We start from the raw sequence: 17,364 nt of genomic DNA, 5'->3' as shown, positions 1-17,364 counted from the left end.
GGAAATCTCATGCCAACAGAGTATGGCAAAAGCTTAATATGAGACTACATGTGCACTCCCCATGTTGGCACAGTGTCCTGTATGCTCTACCAGAAAACATAAGGATACAAACTGACAAAACTAGCCCAGATCTACACATTGCACAAGTAGTTGACTGTGAAGGACAGGGCTTTGTAGTCCCAAGATTTTCTAATTTGGGTTTACCTACACATCAAGGAAGCATAAAAATAAACTACACACAAAGAGTATATTTAAAGCAAACTTGGCAATTTATTGTGTAATATCATTATCAATAGCATTTTTAAAGTACAGATACCATTCAATACTCAAATATTACAAATATTAAAACATGTCCAGACAATACAATAAAAACTATAAATATTTTTGGACTTCATTCCTCTCTAGGTTTAAAGAGTTCAGTTTAGTTTTTAGGTCAATGTTTTTCAACCAGGCTTCCTCCAGAAGTTGTTTGTGGTTCCTTGAACAATGAGCAGTTTGTGCATCTCAAGTCAGTTTAAGTGACATCAACAATCTTTTTGGCTGCAGGGATGGCACTGAATATATGGTGGCATAAGATATAGGGATTTTGGATAACTGATTGCTAATTGCCTGGCTCTTTGCGCATCACATTTGAGGAGTTTGGCCGTGGGGCATGGAGTAGTTTCTTGCAACACAGATTGGAATTCTTTGGTATTAGTGGTAGTGGGTATTAATTGGGCTATTAGGCACTATTAAATATGTAAAATATGATGGGACGAATAAATTAAAGTGCTATCATATTTATGATATGATATCATATTGAAGCATATAACAGATTGATTGCCATTACTACCAGTCTGTTCCCCATCATTGATTCTAATAGTAAGCGTTGCTGAAAATACAAGCATCAGGTACATTGGTGTGTAATATGTTTAATATATTGTATTTTTACTGCTGATGCAGTAATAATTTCACTGATGGTATTATGAATATGGTAGTAATGTAAACTTCTTTATGGTTGTAGATTTTCTCTCCTCTCTCCTGAGGAAGCAAATATTTCCGTGAAACGTGTAGAGAACTAACCCAGAATATATCCCTCACAGAGACACTCTGAAAGAAGAGGTTATTGCATGTAATAATGGTTTTATGTGGTTTTATGTATTTGAAATGAGCGTTTTTTAATGTAAATTTTAAGAAAATGTTGTTATTTTTATATTACATGTTGTTCATATTGGCCTGTAAAATCCTGTTACAAAAATTGATGTTTTTCACTGTATATTCTTTCTCAATTCGAATTATCATCAAATTATCATCTACCCCAATAAGACACGTAATTTTAATAATCTACAAGGAACTGACCATCTCTCCTGGGGCCAGTCAGTCTCTCCTTCAGTCTAAATGGGAAAAAAACCCAAGCATTTACCTGTCAAAGCAGGATTGGGAAACTAATAATCTACTAATGTTAAAAGGCTCCAAAAAAGTAAACATTCAAGAAAACAATTTTAAACTACGCACAAGATGGTATAGAGTACCCAGAACAATCAATAAACTTTACCCAGAATAGGACAGTAAGTGCTGGCACTGTGGTGCAGAGGAAGGTACATTTTTACATATTACTGTTCTAGTATTCAAACATTTTGGAAGGATATCCAGGACCTTATCCCGGTCATTACAGGTGAAATACACCAGTTGACTCCTGCACAGATTCTTCTGCACCATAGCGACTCTCAGCCAAACAAACAGAAAAAGATACTACTATTCCACCTCCTGAATGCATCCAAGTTAATAATTTCACTACGATGGAAATCGAACCAAATACCTACAATTAAAGAATGGTGGAAAGGATAAATGTAAATGGAGGAACTTATCCATTCATCCAGAGATGGCATAACACATTTTTACTCCACACGGGCATGCTGGATACATTTCCGTAGCACGAATATATTCCAGACTTACCTTTCTGACATTCCGACCTAATAAACTTACAGCTACTCAAGTTCGGGTTCTCTGCTCATTGCTCCCTTCCCCATTGTTCCTCCCCTTCACCAACAAACAATACCCTGGTTTTAAATGTTTTGTTGTTTATCAATGTTTCTCTGAAGTCTAAAATATATCTTGTAAAAATATACTTTTATTTGTTATGTAACTTCAAAGACTGTCATCTTTCAAATGTTATACTTTTAATGTATACCTTATTGTTTATTTGATTATATCAATAAAGCTACTTTTGGAAAAAAAAAATATTCATAATATTTATTTGAAAGAGGATTTTTTTTTAATTTTTTAAAACTCTGTTTGGCAATATTGATGTTATTAGTCATTACGCCTAACGCCCATCTTCCAGCTGAGTTTTTGTAAGCACATCTTGTACAGGGATTTAGGTGCTATTTTTTTGACTGGAAAATATAAAATTTCCTCCTAAACATGTGCTACATATTAAAGTTTTTATTGTATAATTTCCTTTTTTATCTCTTTTCCAACAGTGACAACTTAAATTTTTTATTTTTCCTTACTTTCGGTCCCTCTCCAGAAGAGTTGGGGAGGGTGTCTGTTCCTAGTGGATACACAAAAACCTAACCAACCCACTCAATATTAGCAATTTTCAGTTTCAGTTTGGACTTACCACCCTCCACAAGGTGCATACTCAGTGGGCCTGATTTATTAAAGCTCTGGAAGACTTGAAAATAATAGCTATAACCTGGGTAGCTCAGCAAACCTGGAATGCATTTCCTAAAATGCATGTAAGTGTAAAAGACCAAAATAGGCCACCATTTCCCATGCCCATGCTTGAACTGTTTGCTCACTTCCTTATGTGGATACCTGTGGAAACAGCAAATACAATATTTTAAAAAGTAGAAAATGTTTGTGTCTGGCAATACACAAAGAAATATGTAGATAATGAAATTATAAATACCTTTATATATCTGAGGTTCCTTTCCGGCAGTGGTCTTCAGATTGGATCATGTTACCAATTGCATTGACTTTGCTAACTGTAGCATCCAAAACATTTTTTATGTATAAGATGCCTCTTGTGATAGGTTACCAAGTGTCCACTGTTGAAAACAAGCATGTACCAATGGAAATTGAGGACAATGGCCCATGGCTCTTCAGGTGCAGACCATCCAACAACCCCGCTTTGAATGTCAGGTCCACATTTACCAACTTTCCAATGGCAAATTATCTCAACCACATCCATTCTCAGCCATATTTCCCCAACTAGATCTTGCAGAAAGCCCTATGCACTTCCTGCAACCATCTGCCATCCCACTTGTAACAATGTGGACCAGTGTTTCTCAACCAAGGTTCCATGAACCCTGATGTTTCTCCAGAGGTTGCTAGGGGTCCCTTGAGTGATGAGCAGTTTGTGGCTCTCAGTTTCAGTGACACAAATGATCTCTTTGGTTATCAATAAGGCTGACATTCTTCCATTGGCCAGCAATGTAGGAGACATTCTTCCTACTGACCACCACACTAATTTACTGTGAAATGGGGATATGGTAATTATAGCAGGGAGTCCTTGAAAGACATGAAAATAATTTCAACGGGTTCACCCATGTTAAAAAAGTTGGGAAACACTAGTTTGGACATTTTTTTGGTTCAGGCTGTTAACTTTGTAATTTATTACTGCACGAGGTAGCTTAGTGCCGAAGCTAAAGCTTTGGTGAATCCAGTCATGTGCCAGCAAAATACAGTTTTTCCATCCATGTTGGAACAGTGAATTTTCACGACCTAGAACCCTTTAGTGAATGAACCTATTGAACCAAATGAACATCCAATAAAAAACAGAACTTTCTCTGATCGCAAAAACATATGGAAAAGGGCATTGTTCTTATCAATAAAGTGCAGACAGGACTGGCGTATTATCCAAGGTCACATAGCTTGATACCTAATTGAATAACACAAAAAGGAGGTGGAATTTTTAAAGATATCAAGTTGTTTAGGCAAAATGATCAATATTCCCCAATTGAATTATTGATCAGGGAAAAATCCATCTTATGCCAGATTGAGCATGCTTCCAATACTTGGAATGCCTTGGAGAACTCTTCCGGCGTATACAATGAATGCGGCTTCTTTGATCCCAATGTGGTAGGAATATGGAGTACAATCTACAACCTTTCAAGATTTCAAGACCAATCAATAAATTAGTTATAAAAAAATTATATTTTACAGTTTCAATGCTTAAGTCCACAGCGTTCAATTCTGATTTCCAACTTTTCCAACTATTTGATTTCAATGTGATTTCTAACTAAGCCACTATTTGATTTCAATGTGAAATGTCCACTCTATGGTAAACACATCTGAGTGCTTCTGATTTCTTACAGCTTCATTGCAGCTGTCCTGTCTGCCATGCACTTCATGGCTGCATGGCATTTCTCAGGACCAGTTTTGTTTTGATAACAATGGTGGAAAGTTCTTACACTCAGTATAGGCACACCTGCTCATGGTCTCCACTGGAAGTGTATGTGATTGGGTGACAACAAATGGGTCAAAACCTTGTCATCACATAACAGGAATCGTATGAACAAGAATCTTTATGGTAAGATCTCCGTATATTATTTTAACAAAAGCTAAAGATTTAAAAAATAATAAAAAAATACTTGAATGACAATGAAATATTAAGGAATATATGATATTTTTGCAATTGGGTTTTATTATAGTTTAAATGTCAGTGAAAGCTTTGATACCATGGAAAGTGATAAAGTATACGTGGAGTTTCTTTCTCTGCAACGTCTCTGTGGTACCTTACCTTTGTTAGATGTTGACCTCCAGCCTTCTTTTCAGTCTTTCGCAGTTGTACAGATTTCTCTTTTGGACTGAAAATGCTTACACTCATTTCACTGCTCGGTAGGAGCTTCTCATAATGCACATTAGAAGTTACAGCAAGTTAGATAGCTCCTGTCTTATTTCCTGGTTGGAGGATATCCAGCCTCATTTATCCATTTCCTCCCAGCTGGCTGTCCCTGGCCAGCCCCATTTATTCATTAGTTATTAGTTCTTTCAAGCACAGAGGCTCAGCATTCTATGAGAGGGTTATCACAGCCTTCTGTCTTTTGGAACTTATGCCCTGCACCCTGCCAGCCTTTCCTACCTGCCACAAGCTGTCTGCATTGTATAAAGAAACACACAGATCTAATAATTGTCTCACTGGATCTTGAATAAGGTATGCAATAAAAACAGAACTATTGCATTTATTAATTTCATTAGCATGCAGTTTCTTTCTCTGCAACGTCTTTGTGGTATCTTACCTTTGTTATAGAAAAAGGTTATAGAAAATCACATACCAGGAACCACAGGCAAAATATAAATACATTAAACTTCAACTTTAACTCTTTTAAGAACAGAATGTAATAAAATACATTCGGAATCAAATTGTAATAATATATACTAGACCAGTCATTCACAATCTTCTAATTTTAGAGGAATCTCTTACATAAATTATTATATCTACAGCTCATAGAATATTAGTGTAATTATTGGGTTGTTGACAATGACAACCAATAAACCAGAATTGAACCAGAGAAGAAGAATCACTACCATTCTTTTGCATTGGTTGTCTTCTGTTCAGTTAGATCTTTGCTGAGTGGGAGAAGTGTACCTTCATATTGGTTACCAGTGGGGGTCTGTGAATATGATCAGTTTAATCTGCCTGACGATGTCCCTTGCAACATCAAGGAGAACAAGGAAATAGCAACATCTCCTGCTTCCCTTCAGCTGTGCACCCTGAGATGTACCTTCTCAGCATCCTCGGCACAAACTCTAGGAGTGGATTAGTCTCCGGCTTCCCCCTGCCCTGCCATTGGCTGCTGGAACACAAGCCTTGGTGACCTCGTCTGGTGGAGCGATTATCTGTGTTTGACTTCTATCTCAGGCTTCTGGATTTGCCTCAGCTGGAATCATTTGTACTGCTTTATCTGTAGGCTCCCAGTCCTCTGTTAGTTCTTCCCCAGATGCTATCCCTTCTGGGGTCAACTGTGTACTGGGAAGGCGCAACTAGCCTCTTGAGGATGAGTGGGGGCTTGTTATATGCAAAGAGTGTGGCTTTATGTTGGGGGGCTAGCATGGAGAGCACTGGTGCTGTACCAGGTGTACCTTTACATGGGTGATTGGTGAAGAAAATCTTTCTAACACTGGTGATTAGTTGAAGGGATGACCCTTCACAATGGAGATCAGTGGTCATAGAGGACCCTTAAAGAGATTTATGACAAGAATAGCATTTCTGATCATTGGGACAAATTAGTCCCCTTACATACAAATAATAAAGAACATTACAGTCAGTAGTTATGTATATAAGTAAAGTGTGAATCCACTGGTCCCATCCAACCAGCTTTAAAGAGTGAATTTGGTGTCAGATTTACGCAGGCATCATTGGTGGGAAATTATTCACGTCTATTTTTAAAGCTCCTGATGACTTCTGGAAAAGCCCCACAGTTCAATACACCCCTGTTCATAAGACTATACAAGACAGTAGCTCACATTTATAATTTTCTGAGCTAAAAAGAAGAACATCTGTTTTCTCAAGGAAATTTTCCTACCACCATAAATATTAAACTGCAAAAATAATTATTTAATCCAGCCTTTCCTAACCATTTTATCCCTAAAGAATCCTTTGAAAATGTCCAGCTTTCATGAAACCCCTACTATCAATCAATGGGAAAAATAACATTTGCATTGGTTGACATTGGTTGACCCCTCTCCTCCACCGTATCAAACGTATACATTAGATGCCAGAATGCTGCATCTACAGACAACCAAAAGAGCCTTTGGTTTCATGCAGTTGACTTTACCAAGTGGTGTTAGCCCCAGAGCTATGTCACAATCTTATAGTCAATCAGACAAAGCTTTAGGAACTCTGAATGAACTGGTTGGGTTAATCCCTCAATTGTTTTTTTTTTTCCTTTAAAATCTTTTCTTTTTTTTGGCTATTACAAATGTAATAATTTAAAGAATGCATGAACCCAAAAACAGGGACTACTGAAGAGGGAAGAAGGGACATGGGGGTATGGTTCTAAAAATAGGACAATACCTAATGAATATATTTACATCCTAACATTCATTCATCAACTTTGCATGCATGCAAAGTGTCTGAACCATCTATCCTTTATTGTACTCACCTGTTTCTGGGTCACATATCTGTTCACAGGAATCTAAAGTTCTTTGGCCACAAAGATCTGGCACCCATGGAGAGGTGGAGTTCACTTGATAGTAGAGAAAGAGTTGGGCTGGGTTTACCCAGTTAGATACATCCAGATAGCTGCCTTCAGTGATCACAAAGCTGCTGCCTAAAAATCAAACAGATAAAACTGTACATGTTATCAGGCTGTTTGGAAAATCTTTTAAAAAGAAAGAGATACTGTTCTAGTTTATTGTGCAAACACTAAATTATCACACGAAACAGTATTCTTGTCCTTTGGGACTATTAACTGCATATCTTTTACAATTACATATGAAACTGTGGCTAGAATAATTAAAATCAGTAACATTTAAAAAGCTATGTGTGACATTTGGAAAACTAGGCTGCAAATCTTTACAACACTCATTCTAATGAGTGTAATACAACCCTTCATTATTTCCTTTTTATGAATGGATTATATGTGCATAAGTATGGTATGGATGAATAAAAGTGGTGTCCAATGTAAACAAAGCAATGTGTTGTGGTAGTGAGAGGGTTCCCATCACATAGTTTTTTTTTTGGATTTCAGCTTTTATTCTGTATTATCAAATAAAGTCACATTTCTTTCACCCAATAGTTACTATTTTCTTGCTCCAGTTTTAAAGAACCTTTTTACGTTTGAACACTCCCCAACACCACTGTTGTGATTGTCCTTTGTGATGTGTCTCCATATGTAATTTCCCCTGAGGAAACCCTACATCTGCATTTTGGGAGATCTTACCTTTGATGTAATTTTTTAGACTCGCAAACTATCGTTTATTGTTTGTATCCTTGTATTGCTATGTAATAAAAAAATATATGTTGATTTTCCAAAAAAAAAAGTTTTCAGGACAACAATGACAGACATTTAATGACAGGTAAGTAACTTAAAGTCTTAGCTCTTATTCTTCCCTAATATTTCTTATTGATGCTTGAAAGAGTGAGAAAGGCAAGGTACTTAAAGAAAATTAAAGTATTAAGCTGTAAAATATTAGGATGAAATAATCTACAGTACCTGCAGCTACAGAGGTCAGTAAGGGTATATTTTAAAGCTTATTTATGAATAGGTAAAGGCTGAATGCCCATAGTCTTGCCATAATTTTACTTTCAACCTGAACTATTGAACCTGAGCATCTTCTCAATTTTTCCTCCACTGCTTTAATTTCCTAAAAAGTTTCTTTCCACTGTTCAAAAACTTACACTTAAGTTCCCTCCACTCACCATCGGCGATAAAATGCTCTGGCACATGTAGTGTGACCTTCACTGTGAGCGGACAGGATATTTGCGACCCACACACCACAGCCAAGACACAGGCACTCACCCCGACCAATGTCAGGGCTGTTCGGCTCAGTGGACTCTTCAGAGCGCCTGAAATGAAGAAGAAGAGAAAAAAATGAGTTATTTTTAATATTGCTGGAAAACATTTACATTCGATATAGCAGGTAATAAAATTAACTAGTGAGTTAAAACATAATCATCTTTAAATGTTCATGGCCCGTTCAACTCTAATTGGGTCGCATTTTGCGTAATTAGATATAAAATGAATAAAAATATAGCTTTTTCTTTACTAATACCAAACAAACTCTTTTATTTGCATCCAAACAGCTTCATTTGGTCCTTGGAATTACACATAAAGTTAGCTTTTGCTCCCATAGCTAATCTTTCTAGCCTGTAATCCTGCTACCTAGTTTCAGTTTTGTTCATATCAATGTGGTAAAACAGAAACATCTTTATATATAACATCAAAAACATTCAAAATCTCTAGTTTGCTTGTGTCACATATTGTGAAAAAAATTCTGCCTGGTCACATTTTGTGGTCCTTTAGTGAAATAAAAGCAATACCTTCCAATGGCATCTCTGTTTTGGGCAGGTTGCAAGCCCATACATGCTTTATGGGAAAGGTTTGTGGATCTAAGCAAGCTTTAGGGACATCCTACTCCAAAACACTGGCAAAAAAATATACCCCACCTTCCTTGTAGCCATGCATCCTCCACTTTTCTTGGAAAGTGCCAGCTTACCTGGAAGATCCTGTGGCGGCTCCCCACAATCTGTCCGTGCATGCAATGCTTGCATTGTGCTCACTACCTTCTGAGCCCTGAAAGGCATAGCAGGGGGATGAGCAGCAGTGTACCGCAGCCCAACGGAAGGACAGCTTGGGGAGCAAAGTAAACTTAAAGGGGCAGAGGCTTTATAAGCTTCTGTTGTGCAGATGCTTGGTGCTGTGTTTTTTTATCAGCTTCTTGAAGTTTGGAACTCTCCCATGCCTAGCCTGTACCTTGCTCTGATCTCTGCCTGGTTAACAATGGTGCCTTAGTTGCAGCCTGCCCTAACCTCTTGCCTTTCTATCGACACTGATTTGCCTGCCACCTGCCCTGACACTCCATGTGTTTGCTGTCACTATCTTGCCTGTGGTACATTTTGTTAGCACGCCTGATTCTCTGGCTGTTTCCACACAGAAGCCTGCCTCCACTGATCTGCCCCCTAGTGGGGTGACTCTGGGGCCACAACCTGGCAGCACCTTGCAACAAAAAGCCTGGTAGTAGATAGATTCTGCTCAGGCAATCCCGCCAGCCAGTAGGGGGATTGTAAAAAAAGCTTCCAACAAGACTTTGGAGTGTGTCAGTGGGAAATTAAACCCAAAAACATTAGTGAGGTCAGGTACTAATTTTGGATGAGAAGACCTGGCTCACAATAGGCATTCCAGAATATTGAAATTTGTTTAACAGATTTGAAGCCAATTTGGGAGGCAAAAGCTCAACAACCAAACACAACAGTCTATTTATAAATACTTTAACCCATGGTTCACGCAACATATACCCAAAATGTATTAGTTTTCATTTAGATTCCATTAAGAATAAAAACTTACAATCAACCTTCAGTCATGATTTATATATTTTTTAATGGATCTGAATATGGAAAATGTGAAATTGTGGATAAAAAATGGTCGAATCACGAGAAGCAACTTTTAATAATAGACCCCATCAAATTTTACATAAGTAGCTTGTTTGAAGGTTTGTTTGGTTTCCAGAATCTTTGAATGGTAACAAATGTACAGTTGAATTTCTTCTCTGAAAACAATATCAAGTCTTGAACGATCAAGTAATTTTTTATACACAAAACGATAGTGGTTTCAAAGGAAGAGATTTTTCCTCCCATCCCTGATTAAAGCGTCTTTAATTACATTGCTGGTGCCAGATCACTCCTGGCAAAAAGCAACATGTGTGATATATCTGGGCATAAACATGTTTGACTTTCATGCACCACTAGCGGAGAAGTTGCCCTACCGAAAATAATTTTAGAATGTCACACTTGCACAGAAATGGTGTGAGCCCAAGGCACAGAATCTAAACTGGCAGAAAAATACCCGAATGGGCAATATTGGGTTAACACAGGAGCTGGCCAGGAAGAGCACTGGAATTAAACAGCAGGTGTAAAGGAAATGCTCAGCAGAGCTAAGGGGCTCGGCACTAGTGGAGAAACGTTGCTTGAACGAGTGATGTGTCTGAGCTATCTAAATAGCCAGGGATGATTAACAGGCTATTTCCTGATTGGCTGGCAGGATGGCCAAAAGTAATAAAACTTTAAAAAGCAAGGCAGTGATAGGGTCAGGACTGCCCCCTTGCACTTTAGCAAGGAAGAGTTAAGTGTGATATGGCTGAATGCAATACTGAAAAACCATAGAAATGAGGACCAACCTAGGTGACAATGGATTGTGGGTATGGTGCAACTGTTTAGGCAAGGCGACAATCTAGGGGAGGGGCCTAGAAATTTCAAGTGGCAACTAAGAGTTTGGGACGTGACCTTGACCTTCAAAGGTCTTTTTCTTTGCTTTCACCTGGTGAATCAGTCTGTAAAATACTTCTGGTCCTAGAGTGACAAACTCACTCACCCCTCTGCATCAGAGCAATTGAAAAAAGATAGGGCAACAGGACCTTGTGGTTATGTAGTCCTCAGAACAACCTATGTGATTGATAATAGCCTAGGCAGAAAGTACAGGACGTTATCAGGTCACATGATTTTTGGAACAAATCAAAAGATATAACAAAACACTTTCAAACATGTATTTAACACACCAAAAGGAAGCTAATAGGAGAAGTTCAATGTTAGGGTTTAGAAATGCATTAAAAGTGGATTATATAGATTATGACATCACCTTAGAGACTCCAGTTGTAAAATCCATAGCCCTTCCAGAGGCTGTATTTTATCTTGTAAAGAATATTCACCGATCTTTAAACAGATTTAAACTTGAACTCAAAAAGGGAAAATGTTCTATTTATAATAAAATAATGCAGTGTGCCTGAGCAGAGTCTGTGTTTTTATGTCTTTAATTATCCAGAAAAAGAATATGCATGAATACTTCTTCTAGTGCTACTCTTTGTTCTCTTTGCCAGAGAAAAAGTTGTACCTGATGACCTGCAGTGCAAACATCACCCTGCTTCTGATCTATTTATTCTGTGCTTTATCAAACTGTCCTTCCGCTTACCTGTCATCCTACCCAACCAGTCATCACATCACTAGTCAAAGGAGGGGCAGCTCTGACACAAGAAAGCAAACTATTCTACCAAGATGACAACTTTCACACCAAGTCACAGTGTGGATAATGAAACAGTACATATGTAATAGGAGGAGTAGAAATACCTACATAGAGCCTATAGGCACTAATGGTGACTAATCTATGGCCCTCTGTTGACTATTTTTGGGCACAGCTTCTCTTTAAAGAAGAGTTTGACTATTTTAGGGTTAAAGCAGAGGAGGTGAAATCCTTTACATTTACTTAAATGTACTACGATCTGGAGAAATTGTGTCTATATAAAGAAACATATGTACAGAGAGGAAATATTAGGTGCAGGGCCTGCATGACAGGGTGGGAGGCCTAGACCAGAGTTGGTAAGGGTTAATAAAATGTGCTAGCTGTGGGGAGAGAGCAGGGCTAGCATTGAGTGGGAAGTAGGAGGGGATTAGGTTCAGATGAGTTTAAAAGGGGGAAAATGGAAATGGGAGGACCTCTTTTAGAAAGAAAAATTGTTGTGTAGGGTTACGTTTTAATAAAAAGTGGAAATTTGGTTATTAGCTAGTTAGGTTATAATATTTGTAGTTAATTTCAATATGTCAATTTTTGCTGAAATTTAATTGTTTAAATGTATTTATTTTATTATGGGTTATTTCTTTGTTATTTATTGAATCAAATAATTTTTTTTATTTGTGGTTCAATAAACGGCTGCTTGCCAGCCAATTTAGGTGCAATTTGGTGTATGTGTCATTAATGGTTGGGGGATGGTTGGTAAGCAGGTTTGGGGGTTGATGTGGAGGAAAAAGGTTGGTGGGTAAAGATTAGGGTTAGGATAGGTGGTACGAGCTACCCTGGTCAAGTAAACAGTGTAAGGAAGGAAAATTATTAAAAATAGGGGTAAATATGGAACCCCTAGAGCTTAGAGCAAGTCAATGCTAGAATATCAGATTAAGTTCAAGAGTAAATTATTTGAAACATTATCGTTATTACTAATAGTACTCAAAAAATCAGTAAAAACAAACTCAGGGAATGACACTGATGAAATATAAACTGTGTTGGTCAATGTGACCCATCTGAGCTTTGTGAGCTCAATAGTCTATAGGATCCACTGGGAGTTCTGTAAGAATTAGGCACATACATTTCTCTTATCTTGTGCTCACATCCATCAAAAGCATCAAAGAAATGGCAATATATGCTAGCAAAAAGATTTACAGATCACAAAACATCCTAAACTTCTGAGACTGGAAGATAAAGTCAACAGACAAAAGAATTGGTACTCATCCTGCATTAGCTCAAAGTCCTCCATTAACCATAGTGCACTGGAGCATCTTCCAAGGAAAAGACACGACAGATACAAACAGACAGACATTTGAGAACCAGTTTTTGAACCTATCAACTAATTTAAAACATAAGAAGACTATGTAAGCTGTATTGCAGCTTACATAGTGGTGACCATTTTGGTGAAATACATTCAAGCGTTTGAGGAGGATAAAATGACGGTAGATGTCAACTGAGCCTCCAGCATTTATGAGATCAGTATGTCAGAGCTGATATAACGGTAACAACGGGGAAATCTCTGATCATTGACACCTGGGATTGACAGCTATCAGCTTCCCGGTGTATAGGCTGCTTAATCTTAAAGCAAACGGTGTCTGTTGACATATCTTCACCATAGAGAATCATGCTGAGAACATTAACATACAATTTTGTAGGAGGGAAAAGGTAAAGAAACATTTTCATTAGAACAGTACAGAGGCTGGTTTGGACTGCTGACCTATTCTTCTCAAAATGCTATTTATCTGGCTGACATGCTGACCTCTGTTCTTCAATTCTTTGAATCATTGACCACTTCCTTCAGTTGCTCTTATAAGCTTGTATAAGCCAAATTCCCTGGATGGTACATTGTACAAGTTCTTTATAGCTGATGAATATAAACTAATTGTTAACAGCTGACATGAATATGAACTAACCATCAATACTAAAAAGGCTTATGGAGTAAATAAAATAATACATTCACTTCTCCTGAGATAAGGATTAATGAGGATTTAAAAGAATAGACATACATCCTATCTCTGAAGGCAACTGAGAACTTTGAACCATGGTGGAAAACCAATGTTCCTTTATCACTGAAATTGTAATATTACCATTTTTTTATGAACGTTTCAATGACCTTGCTTTACCTAAATTGAAATCACTTGAAATAAGAACTCTGAGCAGATAATGAAGGCACAATTCAATGCAGCTCCATATGTATGAATACATTACTAAATGTATTATTCACTTGGTGTAAGTGCTTGGATTTGGCCTGATATTAGCCTTTTCCAGTTTCTGTACAGCAGAACCTAGGCTGTATTTGGTAAATAACTAGATTATCTCCCTGACTTTTTTTTCTGGTTGTCCCAGCTTCTCCTTCACCACCATATGGAAACATAAGTTCCAATGGTAATGACTCTTCTTTCTTGGGCAATTAGTCTTAGGTTCACACCCCTAGCTCTGCTGGTGGAAAAAGCACATCTGGCATGTCCACGCTCAAGCATGCTTCCGAGGTCATCAAGTAGTAAAGGTACAATCTTCTATTGGGTCTGGTATGGACTACATGCTGGCTTGAAATGTTTTGATTTTACTGAGCTTTCAGCAAAATCTGGAAGGTTCTAAACTGGAAAACTGTACCGGAGGCAAAGAGGAAGGTAAAACTTTAGAGGAATCACCTTGATCCTGGGCAGCACGGTGGCTCAGGGGTTGGCACTCCTACCTTTGCAGCGCTAGGTCCCAGGTTCAAATCCCAGCTAGGACATTATCTGCATGGAGTTTGCAGGTTCTCACAGTGTCTGCTTGGGTTATCTCTGGGTACTCTGGTTTCCTCCCACGTCCCAAAAACAAGCAGTTAGGTTAATTGTCTTTCCCCTAATTTGACCTTAGACTACAATAATGACATATGACTATGGTAGGGACATAGTCAAAGAGGCTCACAATCTAATGTTCCTACCATAGTCATATATCTTTATTACAGTCTAAGGACAATTTTTGGGGTAGCCAACTAACCTAACTGCATGTTTTTGTAATGTGGGAGAAAACCGGACTACCTGGAGGAAACATGTAAATTCGAACCTGGGACCCAGTGCTGCAAAGGCCAGAGTGCTAACCCACAATTATCTCAAGAGTACAAAATATTTGTTTTAAAACATGGATTTATTTATTCCCATAATTTTAAACATAAGTTAGCTAATCATGCATATCTCATAAGATAGCATAAACAACAGGAACTTGCAAAAAAAAAAAAAAACATTTCATAAGTTTAGGAACACTAATGAATATCCAATGCTGATTGGCTAATAAGGATTAGATTATTTGTAATTAAGTATAAAATTTGTTATGGCAGAGCCTTATCTTTTTCTACATAAGTATTTTTTTAAAAGGCAAGCAGTGTAAGAACATGTATTTCACTTTCCTTTCGCCTTTTGTACAACCTGTACAATGGGGATGAAAAGGAATAAGTAACAGAAGGAACCAATCAACCAACAAAAATGCTGGTAGGAAAAGCAGTATGACAGGGATGTGCCAATCACTGTGCTGCTTCCCCTTTCCCTGTCAAATCACAGGCTGCAGCTGGTCCAGGACCACCCACAGTTAATGCTGGTCATTAGACCGAGGACATCTATTTGCAGAATACAGGTACTGCAGAGGAAATTTGTTGATCAAAAGTACATTTTGCAACAAAAGCCAGTTGTTTAATTTTTATCTTCATCATAATGTATGGAAACCTGATATAACTATCATACTATACCATACACTGTCCTCACCAGCCCCAGAATCTTTTACCTTTGCTTCTCTGATGGTTTTCATTCTGCCGTCCCCAGATAGTCAACTGGGCCTCATCTCCTGTCTCTGATCCAGAGTTCTCTTCTGACTTCAGGAACCCTTTTGGATCTATAACAGAGAAACAGCGTGTGGAATACAGTAACACGACTTGTTGACACAATATGTATTAGTATTTATTCTGTTTCTAATTGAATTTGAACCTTTTTTTATTTTTGAATTTCATTTACATAAATCGAGATTCATGAATAGCAGGTTCCAAATTGTTTTCTGACTTAAAAGCCGACTCCCTATGGGCATTATTTGTTGTTTGTTTTTCAAAACAAGGCTGCGCTAATTCATTTAATTTTAATAGCAATGTTGTGTTCATTTATTCCATTTATTGATGTTGAAGAATTATTTATACCAATACTAAAATCTTAAAGCTGAATGCCAGGCAGACAGCTTAATACATAAATGTAATAAATATAAGGAAGCGGTTTTAAGATGTGCATGCAGGCCTGGGATTTCTGCAGCTTAGAAACACAGTGTTTCTCTGTCTGATTAGGTAGATAGTTTTTTTTCCTGCTGGTGTTAAGTAATGCTATGCCTGCAGAGTGTAACTGGTCGATAAAAGAGAGGAAGCAGATTGGTGAGCTCCACTTGGCCATCTGGATATGGCCACCTGTGAATACTTACCTGTTATGCGCAGAGATTCTGAATGCAAGGGGATTTTATATGTAGCTAATTGGTGGTGTGAACCCTAGGGCAAAAGAGCAGGGTCTAGTCAGCCTGGTCCTCTCTAGAGCCTCTAGTAGTGAGGGTGTTGTGCTGTAGACTGATACTGGGTGGGCAGCACAGCACGAAGTAAAAAAATCAGTAGACAAGAGAATAGTCGATGATGGCCAGGGTGATGGCAGGCAGCAAATAGGCGAGGTCAGAAGGAAACAAAGATACACTGGAGAGTGACAGGCTGCATGGAACACAGGGGATAGGAGGAGGGGATAGCAGAAGACACAGATAGATACTAAAAACACAGGTGTTATGGGGTGTCCAAAGGCACAGGGGTACACGGGAAAATGCTGGGGACACTGGAACAAGAACTGCACAAAGGAACAAAACAAGGAAATATGAAATTGGACAATTAAGGGTTGAAAGAGGAGCTGAACAGGTAAACAGGCGATCATGTGTGAGCTGAGCAGAAATCATTTCAGCACAGCTAGGCTCGTGGTCTGGAGACACCTTGCTCTAACACTGAGCGCTGTAAATGAGCCTGCTAAATACCCAAAGTTTATCAAGAGGCTATCTTCAAATTGGCCAACAGAAAGGGCTTCAGTATGAGGTTTGATCGACCTATCATCATATGCTGTCCTTGAGTCTGTCAAAATCTTGAATTCAAATCTTTTGGTGTAGTCATGCCATTGGGCTGATCAGACTTGCTACTTGACACAACTAGAAGATTTTTGTTGGAGTGTCCATGATATAGACCATAGAGGACTTTTTTTAAACATCTTTTTATTGAGATTTTTCATATAACATGAACAAACACCAAACTTGACAACTAAGCAAGGTAAACATTCCTGATAGTAGGAACCTCTGTTATGAGTGCATAGTAACATGTTATTGCTATGTAACAAAGTGAAATAAAATACATAAGATAAAAGAAAAAAAAATAAGAGAGAAAGAAAAATAACAATGTACATAACTGAAAAGACACAGTTATTATATACCAAGTGGATTGTTGAAAAGGTTCCAGAATCATTTTTTGTAATGCTTCTGTAAATGTATAAAAAATAAAGGAGTACCATTTTTCAAAAATTTTGCAATATGTTTATCATCGTTCATTTTAGGCATCTAGGGCTTCTTTAGAATATGGTACTAAGCGTGGCCTTAATATCTTCCAGCTTAGCTTGTAGAGAATCGTACCAAC

At 37.9% G+C, this 17,364-nt stretch overlaps 1 protein-coding gene across 1 annotated transcript in view; it reads right to left on the bottom strand.

Moving 5' to 3' along the window:
* The window catches only part of ASTN2 (astrotactin 2), a 188,877-nt gene that overhangs the window by 106,354 nt on the left and 65,159 nt on the right, over positions 1 to 17,364 (bottom strand). The window contains exons 4-6 of the mRNA XM_072430157.1: positions 15,459 to 15,566; positions 8,351 to 8,497; positions 7,092 to 7,259 (exon numbers count right to left, since the gene is read on the bottom strand). Of these exons, the coding sequence (XP_072286258.1) occupies positions 7,092 to 7,259; positions 8,351 to 8,497; positions 15,459 to 15,566 (423 nt within the window). The remainder of the gene's footprint in view (positions 1 to 7,091; positions 7,260 to 8,350; positions 8,498 to 15,458; positions 15,567 to 17,364) is intronic.

This window comes from Pyxicephalus adspersus, chromosome Z (genome assembly GCF_032062135.1).
Source record: "Pyxicephalus adspersus chromosome Z, UCB_Pads_2.0, whole genome shotgun sequence".
Lineage (NCBI taxonomy): Eukaryota > Metazoa > Chordata > Amphibia > Anura > Pyxicephalidae > Pyxicephalus > Pyxicephalus adspersus.
This window is presented reverse-complemented; position numbering and strand designations above follow the sequence as displayed.